The 21,703-nt window shown below is 45.2% G+C and overlaps 1 protein-coding gene across 2 annotated transcripts; it reads left to right on the top strand.

The window, feature by feature from the left end:
* The first annotated feature begins 3,834 nt into the window (after positions 1-3,834).
* IGFBP1 (insulin like growth factor binding protein 1) lies at positions 3,835-9,707 on the top strand. 2 transcript variants are annotated; one of them, XM_053964982.1, is made up of 4 exons: positions 3,835-4,293; positions 5,997-6,175; positions 7,777-7,905; positions 8,827-9,707. In XM_053964982.1, exons 1-4 carry the CDS (start codon positions 3,903-3,905, stop codon positions 8,956-8,958), a joined length of 831 nt encoding a protein of 276 aa, XP_053820957.1. In that variant the 5' UTR covers positions 3,835-3,902; the 3' UTR covers positions 8,959-9,707. The 2 variants fall into 2 exon arrangements, with proteins under 2 accessions (XP_053820957.1, XP_053820965.1); XM_053964990.1 differs by lacking the exon at positions 7,777-7,905.
* Positions 9,708-21,703: the final 11,996 nt, after the last annotated feature.

Raw genomic sequence — 21,703 nt, 5'->3', positions numbered from 1 at the left:
AGATGAAAGTGTTTAAATTGTAGATAGTGAGCAAAGGCCTCCATGCTAAAGTAAGCAGATGTTAAAGTAGCTGTGATCTTATGAGAAGTTCAAACAGAGAAGGAGAGAAGAGTGATGAAGATCCTGTGCCCCCAGGAAGAGAAGAAGATCTCTGTTACTAGAGGTGAAGATGATTTCAGAGATTGATAATGAGAACCTTTGCTTTTGAACAACTCATCTTTAAAACAGTACCCCATAAGCTGGCATGGCCCATAAACACAGCTGTAGGAGACGCTGTGAAAATAGGAGGGATTTCACGATTGCAGATTTCCCCGGGCTGCTGTTATTTGTGGAAATTAAAAGCCATGGAAGAACTGTTTTCTTGTGGAGAAGTCTCCATGACATTAACAAGAGGGACTTCTCTCCCTAAGTGAACTAAAGAAAGACTATTCTAGAGGTGGTAAACTGACTGGAAATTTTAGGTTTTGTTTCTTTACATTGTCAGTGGGAAAGAAAAGGTTGTAGGGGGAGGAGAAGTGTTCTGAAGGTTGTGTTCTGATTCTTATTACTCTTTCTTTTAGTTACTATTAATAATTTCTTCTTTATACCCTTTTAAAGTTTTGAGCCTGCTTTGCCTTTCTCCTAATCCTATCTCACAACAAGAAATAAGTAAGTACATTCTAGTGAGTGCACTAGGACTCGTGAGTGCCAGGACTGAACCCACACTAATTAGTACATTAGCCAAGAAATCTCAAATTAGTGAAACAAAACCACTACACATATTAAGCTTAAAATTTAGAATTAGTTTCTTACCTAAATAAAGATAATGAGGATATTCCACTGTTTATTTGGGGTTTTTAAAATCATATCCAGATAAGCAGGAAATTATTTGGCAAATTACTTGAATTTTTTGGTAATTAGTGGGTAAAAATGACTTGTACCCAAATGTATATAGAACTTTGCATTCTGTGAGTCACTCCATATGAATTTAAAGAAAAAGAATTTTAAAACCCCAAACTTTATTTATCATTCAAGGTGAGGTCACTGACTAAGAATTATTGAGAAACCAAAGGGAAAATCTTGCAGAAAAAGTAATCCTTGCCTGAGTTTCATGTGGTGTCTTTCAACAAGTGGTTCAAGTTAGGAGTCAACAGTTGGAAAACCTAAAAATTACCATCAAAAGTCTTCAGTAAACACAACTTTACATCATTAATGTTTTTAATCTCCAGGCTCTTATCTGTTTGTGTTCTTTAAAGAAATGTCAGGGTCAGAGATTGGTAGATTGGTAGATGAATTGTTGTATTACATCAAACATAGTCTACATAAACACATACCCTACTTTCACTTCATTGATGTCCCATGGCCTATATGAAAGCATTGTCTGGTTGACTGATAATGCCCTAAGTTATCATAACCTGTTCTAACATATGTTCATTACATTTACATAAATGAAATATGAAGGGACTGATTTTTATGGGTCTACCTTTTGTACAGAAGCACATCTCACAAAATCTGCTTTATCAGACTTTTAGGTTTCCTCAATTTGATTTCACAAAAGATAGCAAGTGAAAAAAGGGCTGGGTCATGATTTCAAGTGCACTGGAACCATAAAGGAAACAGACAAAGAAAACTTTTCACTTTGTGGGGAGGAGTGTTGTTTATCTTTTGTTTCTCTTACTGGGTACACTGAAACAAAATCTGACTTGTAAGAGGCTGCAAGTTCTTAGGAATTGCCTGAGCAGTTCAGATACTGTCAGCCGCCTGACAGCAAGGAAAAACTTGCCAAAGACCTGAAAACATGATGGTACATAGGAAGAATGAGATTTTTTTTAAACTAACGGTAGGTTTTTTTTTTTTTTTTTATGTAGGCCTGTACATCGGACAAGCATGCTCTTCTTGCATTGTGTCTTTATCTCGTTACTTAAAAATGATGGTGATGAGTTAAAAAAATCCTTTTAAAAAATCATTTCACTTATATAATTAAAATCTGTTTACTCTCAGTCCACCTCAGGTTTTTTTTAGACAGAAAAACTGCAGGCAGGACAGCGGCAGGCTGGAGTACAATAATTTCAGAGGCCAGAAGCTTATGTTAAGCAGTTAGTCAATGATCCTCAATTCAGTTCATAAAAAGCTGTCTAAACAGCAAAATCCATAGATAAGTGAATGAATACACACATACACATATACTAATGCATATGAGTTCTTTGGTTCTTTGTCATTTTACAACTTGGCCTACTTTCCATTCTTTTTTTTTTTTTTTTTTTTTTCATGTTTCTTCATGAAAGAGACTTTGTTTTGCATTGTTTCCTTTTTCTCTTTGGGAGAGGAAATAGACACATTCCTGTATTTTTCACTTCATTTTGAATGGTAGCAGAGTTGTAGTTTTCCAAGATAGATGCACAAAAAAAAAGTAGAAATGAAAGTGGGGAAAGAGTTTGAAAAGTCTAATTGCAATTGTTGTACCCTACATTTTCAGCCAAAATTTATTCCCAGTCAGATATGCGAAGTCCACAGAATTATTTTAAAATCTGTAAAATTAGGTTTCTTTAAAGTGCTTTAAAATGCTAATGAGTTTCAGCTTTGGTGTATCTAGATAGAGATGCCCAAAAGTATTTGAATTTTAAGAAAAAAAGTAGCTAAGTGAAAATGTTTCAAGTCTGTAATCAATAAGAATGCTTTTGAGAACTGATTTATGAATATAGGGGGGTAAGAAATCACTACATTATAAACAAAACATTTGGCATCAATATTAGAGAACAGAGTGAATAACAACATTAAACATGCTCTGCAGTTCTGCTTCACTTTCTTTCACATAAATAATATAATTACAAAAGAAGATAAATAAATGTAAAAAACAACAACAACAAAAAAAAAACCAACTAAATGAAAAATCATGATGCATTACATGACTTTGCAGTGGAATGTGCTATTTCAAGCTTGGTGCATACTGTGAATGCCAGGATAAAATAATCTGTTCAGCACAGTGAAGTTTGAGTACTTTTTCTCTTACTAGAATGACAACTGTTGCAGGCAAAGCAGAAAAGGAAAGATTTCCCACCTACACCTCCCCTAGATGATACATGAGGAGATGGAGAGTGTTAAAAGGACAGACAGAAAAGCAGATATCTCATTTATTTTTGAACTATTTGACAAAATACTGGTTTCCCTGAAGTCCATGTTTTGAGGACTGATCCTTCTCTCACCCCAGGATCAAAACTGAGCAGAGGCACACAAGATCCTGCTTCAGCTGCGCAGCCACCCCCGGAGGTTAATGCAAGGACTCCTACGTGCATGTGTGCAGTAGTTACAAGATCCTGATGGCTTTATTACCCTTGAGGCCTCCTCTTCGGTATGTCAATGTACTCCTAACCTGCAGCCACATGATGAAAATTAAACAAGGGTTTGTTGCATTTGTTGCTGTGGAAATGTGAATTCAGTTGCTTCAGTTTCAATGGGATTTCCCTCCTCCCCCCACCCCTCCCCCCTTTTTTTTTAAACTTTTACATTTTTATGAAAAGTCAAGAACAGGAGACATTTGTGACAAGCAAAAAGGGAGGGGACAGCCTCCACTCACCCATTCCCTTCTGCCAATTTTATCTCCAGCCCCCATCATATTTTTCCTCATTAACTGTGTTGGGGCAAAGAGGTGGGAGTGAGGGAATAAAAGCATTCCTGCATGTCTGGAGGAAAGAAAATAGATAAACGAGGAAAGTGAAAGGGGAGGGGAACATGGGCCAGGGACTTGAACCGCCAGTGAAACGACGCTTCTCCGTCCTTCCTGTTCAGAAAATAGTTAATTCGGGGTTAAAGATTAATACTCAGGCAAAGCACTGTATAAATGGCCCGGGCAAGCCGAATGTGTGTGAGGTGCCTCCTGCTCCCCAGGCCGCCAAGCTGCCCTCCCCCGGCCCCTGCTCAGCGGCATGAGTGGCCCGCTATGCGCGCTGTGCCGCGGCTCGCTCCCGGCGCTGCTGCTCCCGGCGCTGCTGCTGCTGCCGGCGCTGCCGGCCGCCTGCATCGCCCGCGGCGCGCAACCCGTGCTCTGCACCCCCTGCACCCCGGCGAGGCTCGCTCTGTGTCCGCCCGTCCCGCCTGACTGCCCGGAGGCTGCCCGGCAGCCCGGCTGCGGCTGCTGTCAGATCTGCGCCCTCGGGCCGGGGCAGCCCTGTGGGGTCTACACCGCCCGCTGCCGCCTGGGGCTCCGCTGCCACATCTCCACCGGGGAGTCCCGGCCCCTCTCCGCCCTCATCCAGGGCCACGGGACGTGCTTGCCCGCCAGCGAGGTCGGAGGGATGCGCACAGACGAGCCGGCAGGTACCGCGCCATCGCGTCCCCGCTCCGCGCCACCTCAAGGGCCAGGTCGGGAGCTGCGCGCCGGGCGCTGTGGCACAGCCCTCGCCGAGAGCAGCCGGAGGGATTGGCAGGCGCGACGCAAGCTGTGGGAGCCAGAAGCTGGGAACAATGAGCGAAGTTAGGCAGGCGTCTGAAATACAGGGAGGCTGGAATGCACTTTCCAGGGAAACGTACTCTGACCTGTTCGAGGTGAGGTGCATCCTGGTGCTGGGCCTAAGATGTTCACAACAAACTAGTACACTACAGTCTGAAAGCATGAAAACCCTAAAGCATAGTGATGGGACAATGCAGAATAACTACAATAAAGTATCTGGGAGGCTGCAGACAGTTTTTCTTTAGTAGCACTCAGTAGCTGGAGTAGGACAGATGTTTTATAGGCTTTGGTTATGTCCATCTCTAAAAGTCATGATAGAGAATGAAAAGGCTTTGTGCCTGGGAATAAAATGTATGTGGGGCAGTGGAGTGCTAGCCAAATTATCTTGAGGCAAAAAGGCATCTCAAGTATCTTAGACTGTATGCTGGGCAGGAACTTCTTCAGTGTTATTTCGTTCTTTTTCAATTTATTATGATTATGATGATTATTACTACTATTTTCATCATCACTACTGCTATGTCTGTGAAGTAGTGATTAAGGTAACTCGGTAGCATTACAAAAATAATCATCATTGACTCAAAATAACAATAGCCATTAGCAGAACTAAGTGGAGTTTCTCTTGTAGTTGAGGGGGTGGGGAAGGCAGAGAACAGTGATCAAACTGACAAAACTGTAGTATTTAAGCTACCTGCATTAAATTTTGTTTGATTTTTCCAGAGTTTCCTTCCTTCCTTCCTTCCTTCCGAACTTCCGAACTTCCTTCCTTCCGAACTTCCGAACTTCCTTCCTTCCGAACTTCCGAACTTCCTTCCTATTCATCCTCAATTTCTCATCTTCATTTTTTCTTGAACACTGTACAGCCTTGATTCAGCAAGTAATTTAGACACATAAAAATGTTATTCTATGATGAATTGCCTGCAATTGCAAAGAGCTTCTCTTGCTTTCAGTGGAAGAGTTCACACATGTTGATTTAGGCACTGGTATGAAGGCCATGATCAGGCAGAAACAAATATTTTCTGCCAGTTCTTTGTTATTTGGTCTACTGCAGGTCAGCAGGAGCTACTTCTGGCCCCTGTGAATTGCTACCCTTTCTTATTTATGAGGCAAGAGCAAAGTACAAGATACCATGGGATGAGGTCTTGACCATTTCCTCTCATAATTAAAACCAGAAATATATCACGCTGACAAAAATCTAAGTTCATTACAAGTTTAACTTCAATCTTTTCTCATTTAGCCATGTTTCTACAACCCACTGTAGTCAAGAAAGTTTTTTTTTTTCACTTCTAACAGATGGGCTGCAGCTTCATCTTTGGGACTCAAGTAATTTTGAAGGATAATAAAATAAGCAATTTGTTAGAGAATAGCTGCTGAGCCTTTCTATGAATTTACTATCAAAGTATAATTTGCCATGCTGCACATGTAATTTATTCCTACAGGATCTACTATAATGGATGTCTTAGATACTACTTTTTCTTTTCTTTTGGTTGATCTTTCTCTTCACAATTTTAAACTTTGAGAAATAAATGCCAAATTTCACTAAAGATGTTTATCTTAATATCATCACTTCCAGATTCTATAGAACCTGATGATATGCCTCTGGAAAGCACTGAAATAACACAGGATCAGCTCCTGAACTATCAGTTGATGCTTCCCATAGGCCAGGATAAATCCATTCCCTGGAATTCCATCACTGCATATGAAAACATGAAAGCAAAGAGAATATCTGAACTCAGGAAATGGAAAGAGCAGGTGGGTTTTCTTTGTTAAACTTTCAGACACCATTTCAGTAGAGCCTTGCAAAAAATTCTAGCAGCAACATTGAAATATCAATATTTCGGGTAGCTGGCAAACCAGCTCATCAGATGTTTGAGGAACAGACAAAATGTCTGGAGCCATAACAGGCGTGCATCAGGTATGTCCTAAACAGACTTCATGCAGAGGCTGAATATTTCACCATATTTATGATCAGATTATAACCTGCCCCCTTAATTTACAGGAATCTATGTTAAATTATTGGACTTCTTTTTAGTTTTGGTTAAGAATAGGCATTTTTCACTGATCCCACCCACAGCAAAATAAAACTGAGTCTTTCCATGTAGTTATTGATGAAACATTAATGCAAAACAAAATAATTCTCTCTGATCACAAGAAAACACTATTAAAAGTATATTCATATAGTAGGAAGAAAAAAACTTCAACAGTTAAAGTGGGGCTCGACACTGCAAAATCTTAGTGGGTAATGAGAATGTATGGCCTTTGCCAGCAGGTTTATGTTCCACTTGAGGGCACCAGAGAACCACGGTTAGACCGGTCCCAGGCAGCAGCAGCACCCCTGCATTATGGAGCTGGGTTAGTCGGGCAGCACAAAAGCCTAGGTTCGTAATGGTCACTGACAAAATGAAAAAGAAAAATAAAAAATATACTAATCACCACCCTACCTTAGGAAGCCTCATTCCATATCCAGAGCAGGACTTAATCACTGATTTAGTTTGAACTGTTATGTTCATGTGCTGTTAGCTGCAGTTCTGATTTTTAGGGCTTCTGCTTTTCTTACCCAGAGCCACAGATAAAACCACAAACTGGAATATGATAGCTTATATGAGGGGCTAACATGGGGAGGTTTTGCAAAAGCAGAGGTTATGTTTTCACTCAAAAATAGAAATATTTGTTCCGTTACTTTTCCTTTCTTGTACTGATTCAAATGTGTTAGATACTATTGATGTACAAAAATTGTGACTTTGAAAAAGAGAGCCAGCAAATTGTGAAAACAGTGACTATTGGAAACAGCTCTTCATTCCCAGTTCCAAGAACTTTGGGTTTTGGTCCCAGAGCTACAGAATGGCTCCATGTTGCTTTGGCAACAGTTCTGTCCCCTCCAAAAGACAATAAACATTCAGATGTTTTTGTTCTTGCACCATCTATATATGCCTTGCAACTATCCTCCATATATCAACAGAGAACAAGGCCATGGCAACCTGGAAAACGTGACCAATCTCATGTACCAGTTTTCTAACTTCCACCTCCTCATAAGAGGAGAGATTTTATCCTCTAAACAGTAATGGGTTTACTTAGTATGGGTTAAATTTTCTTGAGTGGCAATTTAAGGACTAAAATCCTCATGTTTATGAGAACAGAAAAAACTTCAAAGAATAAAAACAAAGGTCTGAATGCAACACCAGAGTTTTCTGTCTGTACTCAAACTGAAAGAAGAAAAACTACATGCAAAACAGTCTGGTGTAGACTTTATGCCTAATAAGTATTTTCAGCTCTTTACTGTCTATATTCTGATCACCTTTTGTGTAGCTGATTTACTTGTGATTTTGGAATTCACTACCCTGGTATTCTTGCAGGGTCCTTGTCAGAAGGAGCTCTACAGAGCCCTGTATAAATTGGTGAAGGCTCAGCAGAGAAGCAGAGGGGAGATTTACAAATTTTACTTGCCCAACTGCAACAAGAATGGATTTTACCACAGCAAACAGGTGTGTGCCTTTTCCCCTCTCTCTGCTCACAGCAGTCCTGCGACTAACCTGATACAGCCAACCCTTTCACAGCCCTCTGCTCCCAAACTCACAAGTTTGCAGCAGGTTGTGAAAACAGGGATACTTAGAGCAGATGGTTTGTCCTTCTCTTCAAGGTGAGCTGCATGCTGGTGGCTGTCAGCAATAGAGGGAAAAGTCTTTTCCCTTCACAAAAGCCTAACAAAAATAGTAATTTGTGCTGCCTGTGGATTAGGTTATTTGCTCATTTTCATTATGCCCTCAAAAAAATCCACTGGAAGTTAAAGTTACAGTGAGAGTAATCTGCAAAGCTAACTAAAGTTCCAAACATGAAGCCACACCCTATAACCACAGATCATGCACACAAATTAATAGGTCTGCATAATTCTGTAACACCAAAACTCCTTGGTTTTGGGCATGGCATCACGGTGCAACTCACAAACACCGTGACCTGAGATCTAATCAAGTGCAAACAGAAACCTGTTTAAGCCCCTCCCCAAGTAAAAAACCCAAAACATACTACCTTATTTGTCTCCTGTGTGAAGAGACAGAAAATTCAATCACTGCTCTCACCCTATGAGATTTATATTCGGCCATCCTTCCATTTCTCACACTGGCACTGGAAGATATTGCTGTTTTCTACTGCAGTTTACCAAGGACTGGACAGTTTTAAATCTGAAGTTGCTCTTGTGATGGCTGAGCTTAGGTCTTGATTCCCTAACCAAGTGTGTTATTTAGAGGCTCTGCAGACGACTACATTCAAAACAAGCCTGTGCATGGCAGGTCTCCACCTTCTGATCCTAATTGTGTCCAACACCTGACACCTCTATTGGCAGTACCTCACAGGTAATCTTACAGTTACTTATTGTGATTTTTTTTCTTTTTTTGCTAATAATATTCTAGTGCGAAACTTTGCTGGATGGAGAATCTGCTGAATGCTGGTGTGTCTATCCAAAAAATGGCAGAAGAATTCCTGGATCTCCAGAAATTAAAGGAGACCCAGAATGCCAGCAGTATCTCAGCTCACAAGAATAAAACTAAACCCCGAAGTTTTTCACACCAAGGTTTCTGTGGGAACTGTTATAGTCAGGAACCATTCCAATCAGGAGCCATTTCACTAAGGTAGTCTTGTGCACCTGATTTTGAGTGTATGAGTAACCCCACAAAGTAACATTTTTACTGCACTGAGATTGCTACTGTAAAATCAAATCCTATAATCTTGTATATATTCTTTGTATATTATACTTACCCTCATATATAAAGCTGATGCATTATTTATTTCGCATTGCATGTATTTTTGTCTCTATGTGTTGTTACTTACTTATATTCTCAAACTTTATAACTTTATATTTAAATACTTAATATTATTCCACTTACATATATACATCATGTTGGAGGAATGCTGCAACTTAAGCTTTCAAATGGCATAGGTATTGGAAAAAATGGCTTGTAAACTTGCATTTTTTAACTACGTATTTATAGATGTAAAACTAATTTTTTAAAAATAGATCTCAGTAGAAAGCATGCTTAGAAACTTATTTAAAACATGTTTTGTGAACGTATCATATTACTTTTGCACCACTGTTTCAATGCCAGTCTGTTTCTTAAAAAAGAAATATTATATACTGAAGCTCCTGATGGGACAGTATTTGTATATTTTTTAAACATATGCCCTGGATAAATGGCAAAACACAATGATATTCTGCACCACCTTTCACAAGTGTAAGTCATACACAATGTTGATAATTTTATTTAAAATCAGCTATTAAAAGTCTTCTACTCTGCCCTTGTCTCTTGTTTTCTGCTTATTTCCCTTCAGCAGTCTGACCTCAGCAGGAAAACAGCCAAAAGTCTTGCAAATCTGCTTCCTGAATGCCATGCTCCTTTTAGCTTCAATGAGTTTCATTATTTTTTTCTCCCTGCCCCATTCCCCTAGTCCTGTCCTCTCCAGTCCCAGCTGTGCCATGCAAGCCTCTGCCTTGAGCAAAACAGCAGCCTCCAAGGGAAGCTATTAAAACATTTTCTGGATAGGAAATCTGGATGCCTTTCTCCACTCAAAAGCACAAGGCAGCAGTATTAGTACATTTACAAGATAACATCAAGACTAGAAAGAGCCATTTCCTGCACAGAAAGACAGAGGTTATAAAAAGGAGGCTGGGACAAAGTCAGCCTTTCACTTTTTTTCTGAAAGCAGAGAAGAGGGTACTCCTGGCTTGGGATATAGTCCATTTGCCTCCCCTGCATGTTCTTTTGCCTTAGTGATTGCAGAGAAAAAGAGAGTGCAAGTGACTGCAATTCTGCCTTCAAGCTGATTTTGGTCCACGGAGGAACGGGTGTGGGAGTAAGTAAGTCCCACAGGTGAAAGCAGTCTGCACCAACTCATCCTATGAAAACAGCTGGGTAGGATAGTGATAATATTTTCTAAGAGTCTGGCAGAATTGAAAGCCAAAAATTCTCCTGCCATTTGTTGGCACAAACTCTGAGTTTTAAATAGCAGAGGAAAGCTGCTTGTTGAAACAGCAAAGCAAAAGCATGAAGATCTCTGCTCTCCCTGTCACATTTCTGTGGCTTCATATGTTGTGCTTGCTGACTGTGTTGTATTGGCACTGTCTGCCAATCCAATGGGTGTCTATTAACTGCTCTAGATTTAAAAGTATGTATATACTGCTGACATCCTTTGTGAAGTCTTCTGAGATCTTCCCAAGGAAAGCACTGCAAAAAAGCAGTCAATGGTATTGGTATTGTAAGCAACTAATGTCTAACATCCCTGTAATGAGCTACTGCGCGACCTAGCTAAAACTGTGTTACAACACCACATTCACTATGTCCAAATGCTTGTCAGTCTCTGTATCAAAATAATGAAGAAGCAGCAAGTTTTGGAGTCCTTTTCAGGGATCTACTCAGCACTGAACAATTGTCATGGTATTGCCAAGGGAAAATAGGGAAGAAAGGAGGGGAAATCATAGTCTCACAGCTACAGCACACTCTTAAGAGTACTCACTGTGGGGTGACTGCTCTCACCCCACAGACCTTGTGTAAAGGTTTATCTCTAAAGAGCAGAAATTTATTCTTTTTGTTGGGATAGTTATATATTTATATAGGGGAAACATTATATAGTAATAGTCTATTTGCAGAATAGCAATCCAGTGGACAGCTACTTCCAATGTTTTTCAGGGTGGAAAGTTCCCATCCTAGCTTTAAGAAAGTGGAGTTTTCAGTGGGGACAGTGGTTTAGGAGATACTCTTTCCTCTAATTGTTAAGTACCAGCAGCTGAAGTTACTTTGCACAACATTCAGGAATGATAGGCCAGTTTCTTAGAAGTGTTTAGCCCCTTACTTCTTACTGAAAGTGGCAGGGGAGGAGTGCCTCCTTATCTGCAATCTGACCTCCTATGACATTTTGCCAGGACTCACCAGAACAGACATCTGCTCAGCTGCTCCGGGATGAGCTGTCAGAGTAGGATCAGACTCTTCCATATACTAGGATTAGGACTAATGCAAGGAGACAAAGCAGGCAAATTTTATCTTCCCTATAAAAATGCTGCTGGGAGCTTAGACTACATTTACACAATAGATGGCACACATCTTACTTTGTCCTAATTTTTATGATCAGCCTCAAATATCAGGGTAAAAAAATAAAAGGGCTTCAGTTTTTCTTTGTTTTATTTTTTTCTGTTTGTGGAGCACTTTGGTTTTGTTGTTTTGGTGGTTGCTTGTTTGGTTTTGGTATTGTTTTATTCTTCTTGCTGTTTTGTTGGCCTCTCCTCTCCTCTCCTCTCCTCTCCTCTCCTCTCCTCTCCTCTCCTCTCCTCTCCTCTCCTCTCCTCTCCTCTCCTCTCCTCTCCTCTCCTCTCCTCTCCTCTCCTCTCCTCTCCTCTCCTCTCCTCTCCTCTCCTCTCCTCTCCTCTCCTCTCCTCTCCTCTCCTCTCCTCTCCTCTCCTCTCCTCTCCTCTCCTCTCCTCTCCTCTCCTCTCCTCTCCTCTCCTCTCCTCTCCTCTCCTCTCCTCTCCTCTCCTCTCCTCTCCTCTCCTCTCCTCTCCTCTCTGCTGCAATGGTTCCTCCTATGCTGGCAAGCCAAGCCTGATGGGAATGAGTGGGTAAACAAGGAAGGTGCCACAGGATACTCATCAGCTTGAGTCTCCTGGTGTGTAGCTGTATGTGTAAAGGAGGTGTACTGATCCTTGTTATTTCAGCTCCCTCCCTTCATATTCACTTGCATTCCTCCTACTCTACCTAAAAAGAAATTAGCTGATGGGAGGGTCTTAGATGAGCATCTGTGATGTTTGGTTCATGTGATCAGAGAACCCTACCTACCGAGTTTGTGCTTCTTCCTGCCAAAACCGTCAGGTTTGCTGCAGCAGGGCTTTTTCCAGCCATGCCTCCTCCTGCCCATGGCAGCTGCAAAATGCTCATAGCACAGAATGAGGTCACTGCCCTCTGCACTTCATTTCTACTTCATTGTTTCCCCTAAAGCTCTGCAAAGACAACCAAAAATCACCTGGTATTTGGCTCTGCTTATACTGAGTCAGTTCTGCTCATTGTTTTGGTGTACAGCAGAGACACATTTGTATCAGCTAGAGCTGGCAGGAAGTGAAGGGAGAGAAAGGAGTAGGGAAATAGTGGTGAAGGGTAGCCAACCCTAACACTGAAAGCTCATCAGCATCTTTGTCACTTCTCTACCATAAGAACACATGCTTTGGAAAAGAAACAGGGAACAGCTTCCTGCAGAGCCAGTCCAAAATGCATATTAAGATATTAAGCACATGAAAATTTAGCCTTTTACTTTACAAACATATTCCTTTGATCTTGCACTTGCTAATGTGAGTCTTAAACACAGAAAAAAAATTAAAAGGTAAACTAAAAATGTGTCATATATAGCTTTCTTTCCTCAGGGAGAAGAAAAGTGGGATGAAAAGGAATGGCACATGGCAGAGACTTGTTGCAGGATTTGCGGCCTTTCTGGAAAGCACTCAGCTCCCATAGCACTAGCTATTACAAGGGAACACTGAAAAAATGCTAAAACAGAGCAGGTTTTTTTCTGCAAAGTCAGGAGTAAAGATGCTTGTTCTTTACCAGCACTTTAACAGCACTGACCTGGGTTTTAGGTTCAGATTTGGGGTTCTGGTCTTTGTTAGCTTACCGGTTCCATGTATCCTTGTGTGTCCCTGGTGTCTTCCCCCCCCCCCCATGGAAGTTAGCCCCAGGCTGCTGGCCATTGGGTCTTCTCCCATGCCACTCCTGTGACCACTCCCCTGTCCGTCCCCAGCAGTTTTGTGTTCGTCACCTCATTCCTGCGGTCCCACTGGCCCTGAACCCCTGTGTCCACCCTCGTCGTGTCCCCATTGGCCATTGTGGCAACGTCACAGCCACGGTGTCTGTGTTCATTGGGCAGAGAGCTCCAGTCCTCCCCTGTCCCATCCCTACATCCGTCTGTGGCACCCCACCCTCGGGGCCAGATTCATCCAAGCGAGGCTGGGAGTGGCCGCGGCTTCTGCATTGCGGCTCCTGCAACCAATAAAGTGCCCAGCCACGAAGCAGATGGGTTTGGACAATTCCCTGCCTCTTCATTTCCTTCCCTCGCGCCGACGACGAAGCGCGGCCAGCCCACCTGGAGCGCAGCTGCAAAAGCGCCCGGAAATAGGGGCGGCATCGACCCTGACGAGGAGCCAAGGCGCCAAGCAGCACTATCAGGAGCTCGTCGGGACAGGAAAAGTGACACGCCGCCGGAAGTGGCGACCAACGTCGGGGCCATGGCCAGCACAGAGTCATAGCCCAGGCGTAGAGCCACCACAGAGCACCCAGGAGCCGCACAGAGAAAGTGCCGCCGCTGTGAAGCTGCGCCGCCACAGAGACGAGCAAGCGACGCCACCACCAACACGAGTGAGCGTGATCCGTGTGGAAATTGGCCATCACCAGAGAGTCACGGTCTGTGGAAAAAGTGCTCCGTGCAGGACTGAAAACGGGAAAAGAGCCCTGAAGTAAGTCAGTGGTGTCTCCGCCATCCACAGGGAAACACGCTGTGTTTTCCACATGGGACTGGAAGCATAACCATTCGCAGCCACGGAAAGCCAAAGAATGGATGCATCCTGGGAAAGAAAACCCTGGTAGCAGTTTTATTTGTGAAGATTTCAGTTTGGTGAGTACTTAGCGCGAAAGGGTACCCGGGCTATACTCTCCATCACTTGGGTGGGCTTTGCCACGCTTCCGAGGGTACGGAACACGCAGCGCGCAGCGTGAGTGGCGGCCGCCAGGGTCTTTTGCGTGTTTTTTGGTTTTTTCCCTCTTTTTCTGCACCAGGGGTGAGGTTGTGGGTAGAAATAGCATGGGGACCGTGCTATCTACCCAACAAAGGGAATTCTACAACCAAGTTAAGGGGATTTTATTGGTGAAGGGCCCCTACCCCAAGAGTTCGGTCAAGCAGTTCGTGCGATGGTTGTTTTTCTCCTTCCCACGCTTAACTGCGGAGGATGCCCACAAGGCAGAGTTCTGGGAGCGTGTAGGGGCCAGGCTAGCAGAGGGAATCGACAGAGATCGCTCCATAAAAAGCTGCTTCCCCAAGCTCCATTTATTAATATCGGAGGTTGTAAAAACAGAGTCCATGTGGAACACGAACTGGGAAGGAAAAAAGCCATCAAGAAAATCTGTTGCTTTCCCTGAAACCGCTTCCCCATCCTCCTCTCCTACCCCTTCTTCCCCTAACCCGGGTGGGGGGGGGGGGGGTACCCCATCTATATGAGACGCAGGGCAGCTCCACAAACGTGGACCGTGCTTCTGGTTCCTCCGAGCTCCCCCGGTGTCCCCGCCTTGGTGAAATTGGCTACTTCGCTGAGGAACTGACCCCAAATCTCTTTCCCAATCCCTTTTTCCCAGTTAAGAATCCCAATTTTGGCGCTACCCCGTGCAGTTTGGTTTCCCTGAACCCTTTTCTTTGTTCCCCTGAGGAAGCCACAGCCACGTGGTTTGGGTCTTTGTCTTCCCAAGATGGAGGGCAGCCACATGGCAGGGCTTCCCCTTCCCACAATCCCTTTGTCCCCTTTGTCCCCACCTTTTACCCCACCCCCTCCTGCTTCCCTGTAGGCGTGGGCACCGCCTACTCAAGGCATCGGGTTGCCACCCCACCCCCTGTTCCCCCTCGAGGGGCATTCCTTCCTTCCACGTCCTGCCTGCTGCAACATCAACCCCACCCTCCCCCGACAGGGAGGATTCTCTCACCTCCGCACCATTGTCCCAGGGAGAAGATTCTCCCCGCTCTGTCCCTCGCACTCCGCCCCCACGTCCTCCTGCTCCTCAGATACCTGGAGTGGGAGGGGGGGGAGAGGGGATGGGGCCCAGTCTACGAAGTCGAGCAGTTGCTCCGCACTCCAGCCTCCTACGCCAGGGGAGAGGAAAACCCTACATGGGCACCCCTTCCCTACGAATCAGTGAAAGAGGTCTGCAAAACATTGCGTGAATTCGGCAGAGCAAGCCCTTTCTTTAAGGGTATTCTAAAAGCGAATTTAACATCCAGAACCGTAGTGCCAGCAGACCTGAAGCATCTGTTTAGCTGCCTGCTTGTCCCATCAGAATACAGCCTGTGGGAAAGGAGGCAGAAAAAACTGGCAGCAGACCTGCTTCCCGAAATCTGAGAAGGGTCTTACAGCCTGGATTTCGCAGAAGAACCAATCACCTTAGACCATCTCGTGGGTGAGGGAGAATGGAGTGAAGGGCAACTACAGGCTCAGGGAATTCCAACAGCCGTGCTGGACATGTCCGGGGGTGCAGCAGAGTGTGCATTCCTGGGCATGCCCACAAAGGATCTGGTGGTACCCTATACTGCTATTAAACAAGGTGTTGCAGAGCCTTTTGTAGATTTCGTAGAGTCCAGGCAGCAGTCGAGAAATGGGTGGAGAGACCTGAACTCCGAGACGGACTGGTCCTAGAAGTGGTGCACATGAATGCTAATTCAATGTGCAAAAGAATCATCCTATCACTGCTGGCCTCCCCACCGCCAACGCTCGACCAGATCACCGAGGAGTGCACCCTGAAAGCACACCTGATGGAGGAGGAGGCCCCAAAGAGACCAAGAGACAAGCTGGCCGCATCAGCTGCTGCTCCTCCAAGGAACTCAGCTCCAAGGCGATTTCCATCCACACGCCGGTGCTTCCACTGCCATCAGGAAGGACACTTTCAGGATCGTTGCCCACTTCTAAAGACTGCACCTCCCGGGACTGCAGGAGGAGGGAGGGGGGATGGAAACCCCACCATTCCAAAAAACTAGGAAATGAATGCTCACTTGCCTCGCGTGTTGATAAAATTGAGGCAAGTCGCGGTGCCGCGAGGGGATTCACGATTCACCATCTAGTTCCATCTGCGAGCGGCTGCCTCTCAACCACTGACATCAGGGAGCCTTATTGGCTCCAACTCACTAATTCTGTCCACTTTCATTCCCAGGACTGTCAGTTCTTCATAGCAGATGCAGAGCTTCTATCACACATCTGCCGCTGTGAAACCAGGAGGAAAAAAGACCTTCTGAACTGCAGGTACCTCGTGGTTGGGATACAAAAAGCACCTCACTAGAGACAGAGGTTCCTCCAGTGATTTCCACCCTTAATCTGAGGCTCTTCTATTTCGTGGCACGCTATGTCCACCCCCCTCTCTTCCTACCACAGGGCCAAGTTATTGCACAGGCAATTCCTATTCCTCATTCTCTGTGCAATGACTTGGAACTCTCAGTCTTTTATGCTGGGAAGTTAGGAGAGGAAAAACCCCTCATGTGATGTAAACTCAAGTGCAAGGGGCGTTCCATATATCTTCAGGGGATGTTGGACACAGGGGCAGACGTGATGGTCATCCCACCACACAAGTGGCCGTCACACTGGAAGCTGCAAAGCGTGGCCACACCAGTCTTAGGACTAGGTGGGCCACAGCTGGCAAGACAATCAAAAAACATTGTCCAAATTAAGGGTCCAAATGGGCTGCTGGCCTCAGTGCATCCGTTCGTGACCAACTGCAAATTTACATTATGGGGGAGGGATGCCATGTCGCAGTGGGGAGCCAAAGTGGAATTTCCGGTCCCCCAGCAGTTTTAGGTGCGGCCACTGAAGAGCGCCCCACTCAGAAATTAACATGGCTCACAGATAAGCCCGTCTGGGTGGAGCAGTGGCCGCTGAGTAAACAGAAACTACAGGCTCTCACAAAATTAGTGGAGGAAGAATTGGCAAAGGGTCACATAGTAAAAAGAAACAGCCCCTGGAACTCTCTGGTGTTTGTAATTAAAAAACCAGGGAAGGACAGGTGGCGGCTCCTCCATGATTTAAGAAAAATTAATGAAGCTGTAGAAGATATGGGCTCTCTCCAACCGGGTATGCCATCTCCATCTATGCTGCCCCAAAATTATAATTTGGCCATGATTGGTATAAAGGATTGCATTTTTCAAATCCCGTTACATCCAGATGATGCTCCCTGTTTTGCCTTCTCTGTACCCTCCATCAACAGAGAAGCCCCCATGAAGCACTACCACTGGACGGTACTACCTCAGGGGCTTAAATGTTCCCCCACTATATGCCACTGGTATGTCTCCAGGGTTCTGTCCCCATTGCGTGCCAAGTGGACATCCTGTATTTTCTATCATTACATGGATGACGTGCTGATTTGTGCCCCTGACAGTGAGGTCCTGCAAGCAGCTCTGGAGGACACTGTTAGGGCCTTGCCGGCAGCTGGATTTGAGTTGCAAAAAGAGAAGGTACAGTTGCTGCCACCGTGGAAGTACCTGGGCCTGGAAATTAATAATCGAACAATCAGGCCTCAACAAATTCAGGTAACAACCTCAAGATGCTGAATGACATCCAGTGCCTGTGCAGATCATTGAATTGGATCAGGCCTTGGCTGGGACTCACCACAAGGGAACTATCCCCCCTTTTTGACTTGTTAGCAGAAAGGGAGAGGGATGAGGGTTTAGGTTCCCCCAAGAGTCCTGACTCGGGAGGCCAGAGCTGCACTTGAGAACGTCCAGACCACCATAGCGAACAGGCAAGCCCATTGCTGTCAACCAGGGTTGCCTTTCCGCTTCATCATCCTACGTGAGTTACCCCATTTATATATGGCATGATATTCCAGTGGGACAAGGGCCAATGGGACCCCCTCTTGATAATAGAGTGGGTGTTCCTTGGCCACAGACAGTCCAAAAGTATCACCAGGCCACAAGAGCTGATGGCGCAGCTCATAATGCGGGCCAGGGCTCGTCTGCAAGTACTAGCTGGCTGTGACTTCACATGTATCCACCTCCCTGTCAAAACATCCACAGGGAAAATTACCAAGGAGACCTTCGAACATCTTTTAAGGCAAAATGAGAATTGACAGTTTGCTCTAGACAGTTTCTCAGGCCAAATTCAAATTGGACATCCTGGCCATCATCTGTTCAACACAGAATTCAAATTGTTATAAAAGAATTACGAAGTAAAAAGCCACTCAGAGCACTGACAGTGTTCACAGATGGGTCAGGGAAGTCCCACAAGTCAGTGGTGACTTGGAGGGACCCAGAGACTCAGCTGTGGGAATCTGATGTTAAGGTAGTGGAAGGTTCCCCACAAGTGGCTGAGTTGGATGCTGTCGTGAGGACTTTTGAAAAATTTTATCAACCTTTCAATCTGGTAACAGATTCGGCATATGTAGCAGGAACAGTGTCTAGAGCAGAACATGCAGTCATCAAAGAGGTCCCAAATCAGGTCATCTTTGGGTTGCTCTCAAAATTGATACACCTGGTTTCTAACAGTGAAACCAGAACTGGTTTCTTTTATGTGGTACATATGAGATCACACACGGATCTCCCAGGCTTTATTGCCGAGGGGAACCGCAGAGCAGACGCCCTGGCAGCTCCAGTACAGTTGGGAGGCCAGCCGAGTATAGTCGAGCAGGCCAGGCTGAGCCATCAGCAGTTCCATCAAAATGCCCCAGGTCTAGTACGCCAGTTCCATCTGCGGCATGACCAAGACAGGGAAATTGTGGCCTCATGCCCCAACTGTCAGGAGGCAGCTTTACCAACACTGGGAGCAGGTGTGAATTTCAGAGGTCTCTGCAGTTGCGAGGTATGGCAGATGGATGTCACCAAAGTCCCCGAATTTGGGAAATTCAGGAATGTCCATGTAACCGTGGACACCTTCTTGGGAGCGGTCTTTGCCTCAGCCCACAAAGGGAAAGGGCCTCACACGTGAGAAAACACCTCATACACGTCTTTGCCACCTTAGGGGTCCCAGCCACAATTAAAACTGATAATGGTCCAGCATATACTTCCAGAGTACTCAGTAACTTCCTGCAGGAATAGGGGGTCCAACATAAGACCGGGATTCCTCACTCCCCCACCGGCCAGGCCATAATAGAAAGGACCCACCAGACGCTGAAGCAGGTCCTCGGGAAGCAGCGGGGGGATGTGCGAGTGCTGTCACCGCATGAGAGACTCTGCAAGGCATTGTTTACCATCAATTTTCTAAACTGCTCTTTTGATAGACCAGAACCGCCAGCCCTGAGACATTTCAAACAGCGTCAGGAGGTCCAACCAGAAGAGAGGCCTCCAGTGTTAGTGAGGGATCCAGACTCTAAAGAAATCCAGGGTCGATTCCCACTTTTGACTTGGGGATGGGGACATGCCTGTGTATCCACGCCCTCAGGAGTCATGTGGATCCCCAGGAGGCATGTCAAACCTTATATTCTGGGACAGTCTGTGAGTCAAAGTGATGCAGTGCCAGTGGATGCAAGCAATGATCCCACCAACCAAGGGGTTGCATCCAATCGCAAGCACTGCGGAGAAGAAAGGGACTTAACATCCCCCTAAATAGCATTCTTCATATAACTACCTCAGTCCAGTTATGTCCCCAATTCACATGTTTATAATAAAGTTGTTGCCCCGGTTCCCCTATCCCCAAACACCCAGGGAAAAACCATCTCCAGGCCCTCTCCACCTGCAAAGCAGCCACTGTGGTCACTGCAGCAGAAGAAGCTGGGAGAAGAGGCCACCGCATGAAGATCCAAGTCAAAGCAACTGTCTTTTTATATATATTTTAAAGCGGGGAAATGTTGCATCCTGGGTTTTGGGTTCAGATTTGGGGTTCTGGTCTTTGTTAGCTTACCGGTTCCATGTATCCTTGTGTGTCCCTGGTGTCTTCCCCCCCCACGGAAGTTAGCCCCAGGCTTCTGGCCATTGGGTCTTCTCCCATGCCACTCCTGTGACCACTCCCCTGTCCGTCCCCAGCAGTTTTGTGTTCGTCACCTCATTCCACTGGCCCTGAACCCCCGTGTCCACCCTCGTCGTGTCCCCATTGGCTGTTATGGCAACGTCACAGCCACAGCATCTGTGTTCATTGGGCAGAGAGCTCCAGTCCTCCCCTGTCCCATCCCTACATCCGTCTGTGGCACCCCAGCCTTGGGGCCAGATTTGTCCAAGCGAGGCTGGGAGCGGCCGCGGCTTCTGCATTGCGGCTCCTCTGACCCATAAAGTGCCCAGGCGCGACACGGATGGGTTTGGACAATTCCCTGCCTCTTCGTTTCCTTCCCTTGCGCTGACAATGAAACACGGCCAGCCCACCTGGAGCATAGCCGCAGAAGTGCCCGGAAGTAGTGGTGGCATCGACCCTGACGAGGAGCCGAGGCGTCAAGCAGTGTTCTCAGGAGCCGGTTGGGGCGGGAAAAGTGGTGAACTGCGGGACTGACTTTTCAGAATTATGTTTCTACACACATTATTTCTTTGCTATTGCAGAACAGCACCGATGTCTAACCCCTGCTCAACCCATAATAATTATTATTAATAATACACTGAAAATAAAATAATAAAGAAAAATGCCTTTGAAAAAAAAGATCCAAACCTCTCACTCCAACCTAGACTCTCTGATCATGCTGCAAATTGAGTGGTCAAGTTCTATATATATCTTTAGACAACACTTTTGAAGTTGGTCTACTTTTCCTCACCTATCACTCCACTGATAAACCACTAGCCTATACAGTCTCCCCAGGCTGCACTGAAAACAGGTCTCACGTTTTTTGTTTGCCAACACATTTCATATTTATGGACCAATTGTTGCTGTACATTGCATTGAGAATTGGGCAGGTAGCCAGACTGCACAGGAAAGTGGGGTATGAGCATCTTAACAAACACCTAATTGTGTTTATTTGACTCTGAGATTCAGGTAGGTGGTATATATTGAGAAACAGTAGCAGAGTTGGTGTGAGTGGAAGGCTTCTCTTATTGATATACCACCCTGTATTACCTAGCCATTTTTAAGTTAAAGGTGGGAGGGAACAAGGAAGGAGAGGATCTGTTGGGAATACAACCACTTTGTTCCGTATTACCAGTAAGTACCAAAAAAACAGCAGTGGAGCAGGAGCCCAAATATACCAGTACTTGCACTCTGAGTAATGAAAATAGCTCTGATGTTAGCTCTGCCAACAGACAAAGGCTTTATTTTCCCTCCTTTTCTCCTCCCTTGACTTATGACCGCCCCCATGGAGCAAAGTTCATGCAAGGAAGCTACTGTGAAGGTGCAGGGAGAGGGATAGCATTCCATGAGAAAGATGTTGGAGCAAGGGTGCTCTTGGATCTTGCAGTAAGGTTAAAGTAATAAATTTAAATTGGGTCCATTCCAGATCATGGCTGTTTTATTTTGAAAAAGTTTCTGCTCATCTTTTCAGACTCCCTCTTGGATTATTAAATCTGAGAGGCAGCATGGGCAGCCCAGCAGAGACAATGGTACACAAAGGAAGGCACAGGCTATGCACATGCTTGACTCCTTGCTGCTTCCTTACTAGCCACATT

The sequence above is a fragment of the Vidua chalybeata genome, chromosome 1 (assembly GCF_026979565.1).
Source record: "Vidua chalybeata isolate OUT-0048 chromosome 1, bVidCha1 merged haplotype, whole genome shotgun sequence".
Lineage (NCBI taxonomy): Eukaryota > Metazoa > Chordata > Aves > Passeriformes > Viduidae > Vidua > Vidua chalybeata.
This window is presented reverse-complemented; position numbering and strand designations above follow the sequence as displayed.

What these genes read in the sequence shown, in the direction of transcription:
- IGFBP1 (XM_053964982.1), top strand. Translation starts at nt 3,903, where the DNA reads ATGAGTGGCCCGCTATGCGCGCTGTGCCGCGGCTCGCTCCCGGCGCTG. An exon ending in GCGCACAGACGAGCCGGCAG is followed by an intron (nt 4,294 to 5,996) that starts GTACCGCGCCAT and finishes CATCACTTCCAG; the next exon opens with ATTCTATAGAACCTGATGAT. An exon ending in GATTTTACCACAGCAAACAG is followed by an intron (nt 7,906 to 8,826) that starts GTGTGTGCCTTT and finishes ATAATATTCTAG; the next exon opens with TGCGAAACTTTGCTGGATGG.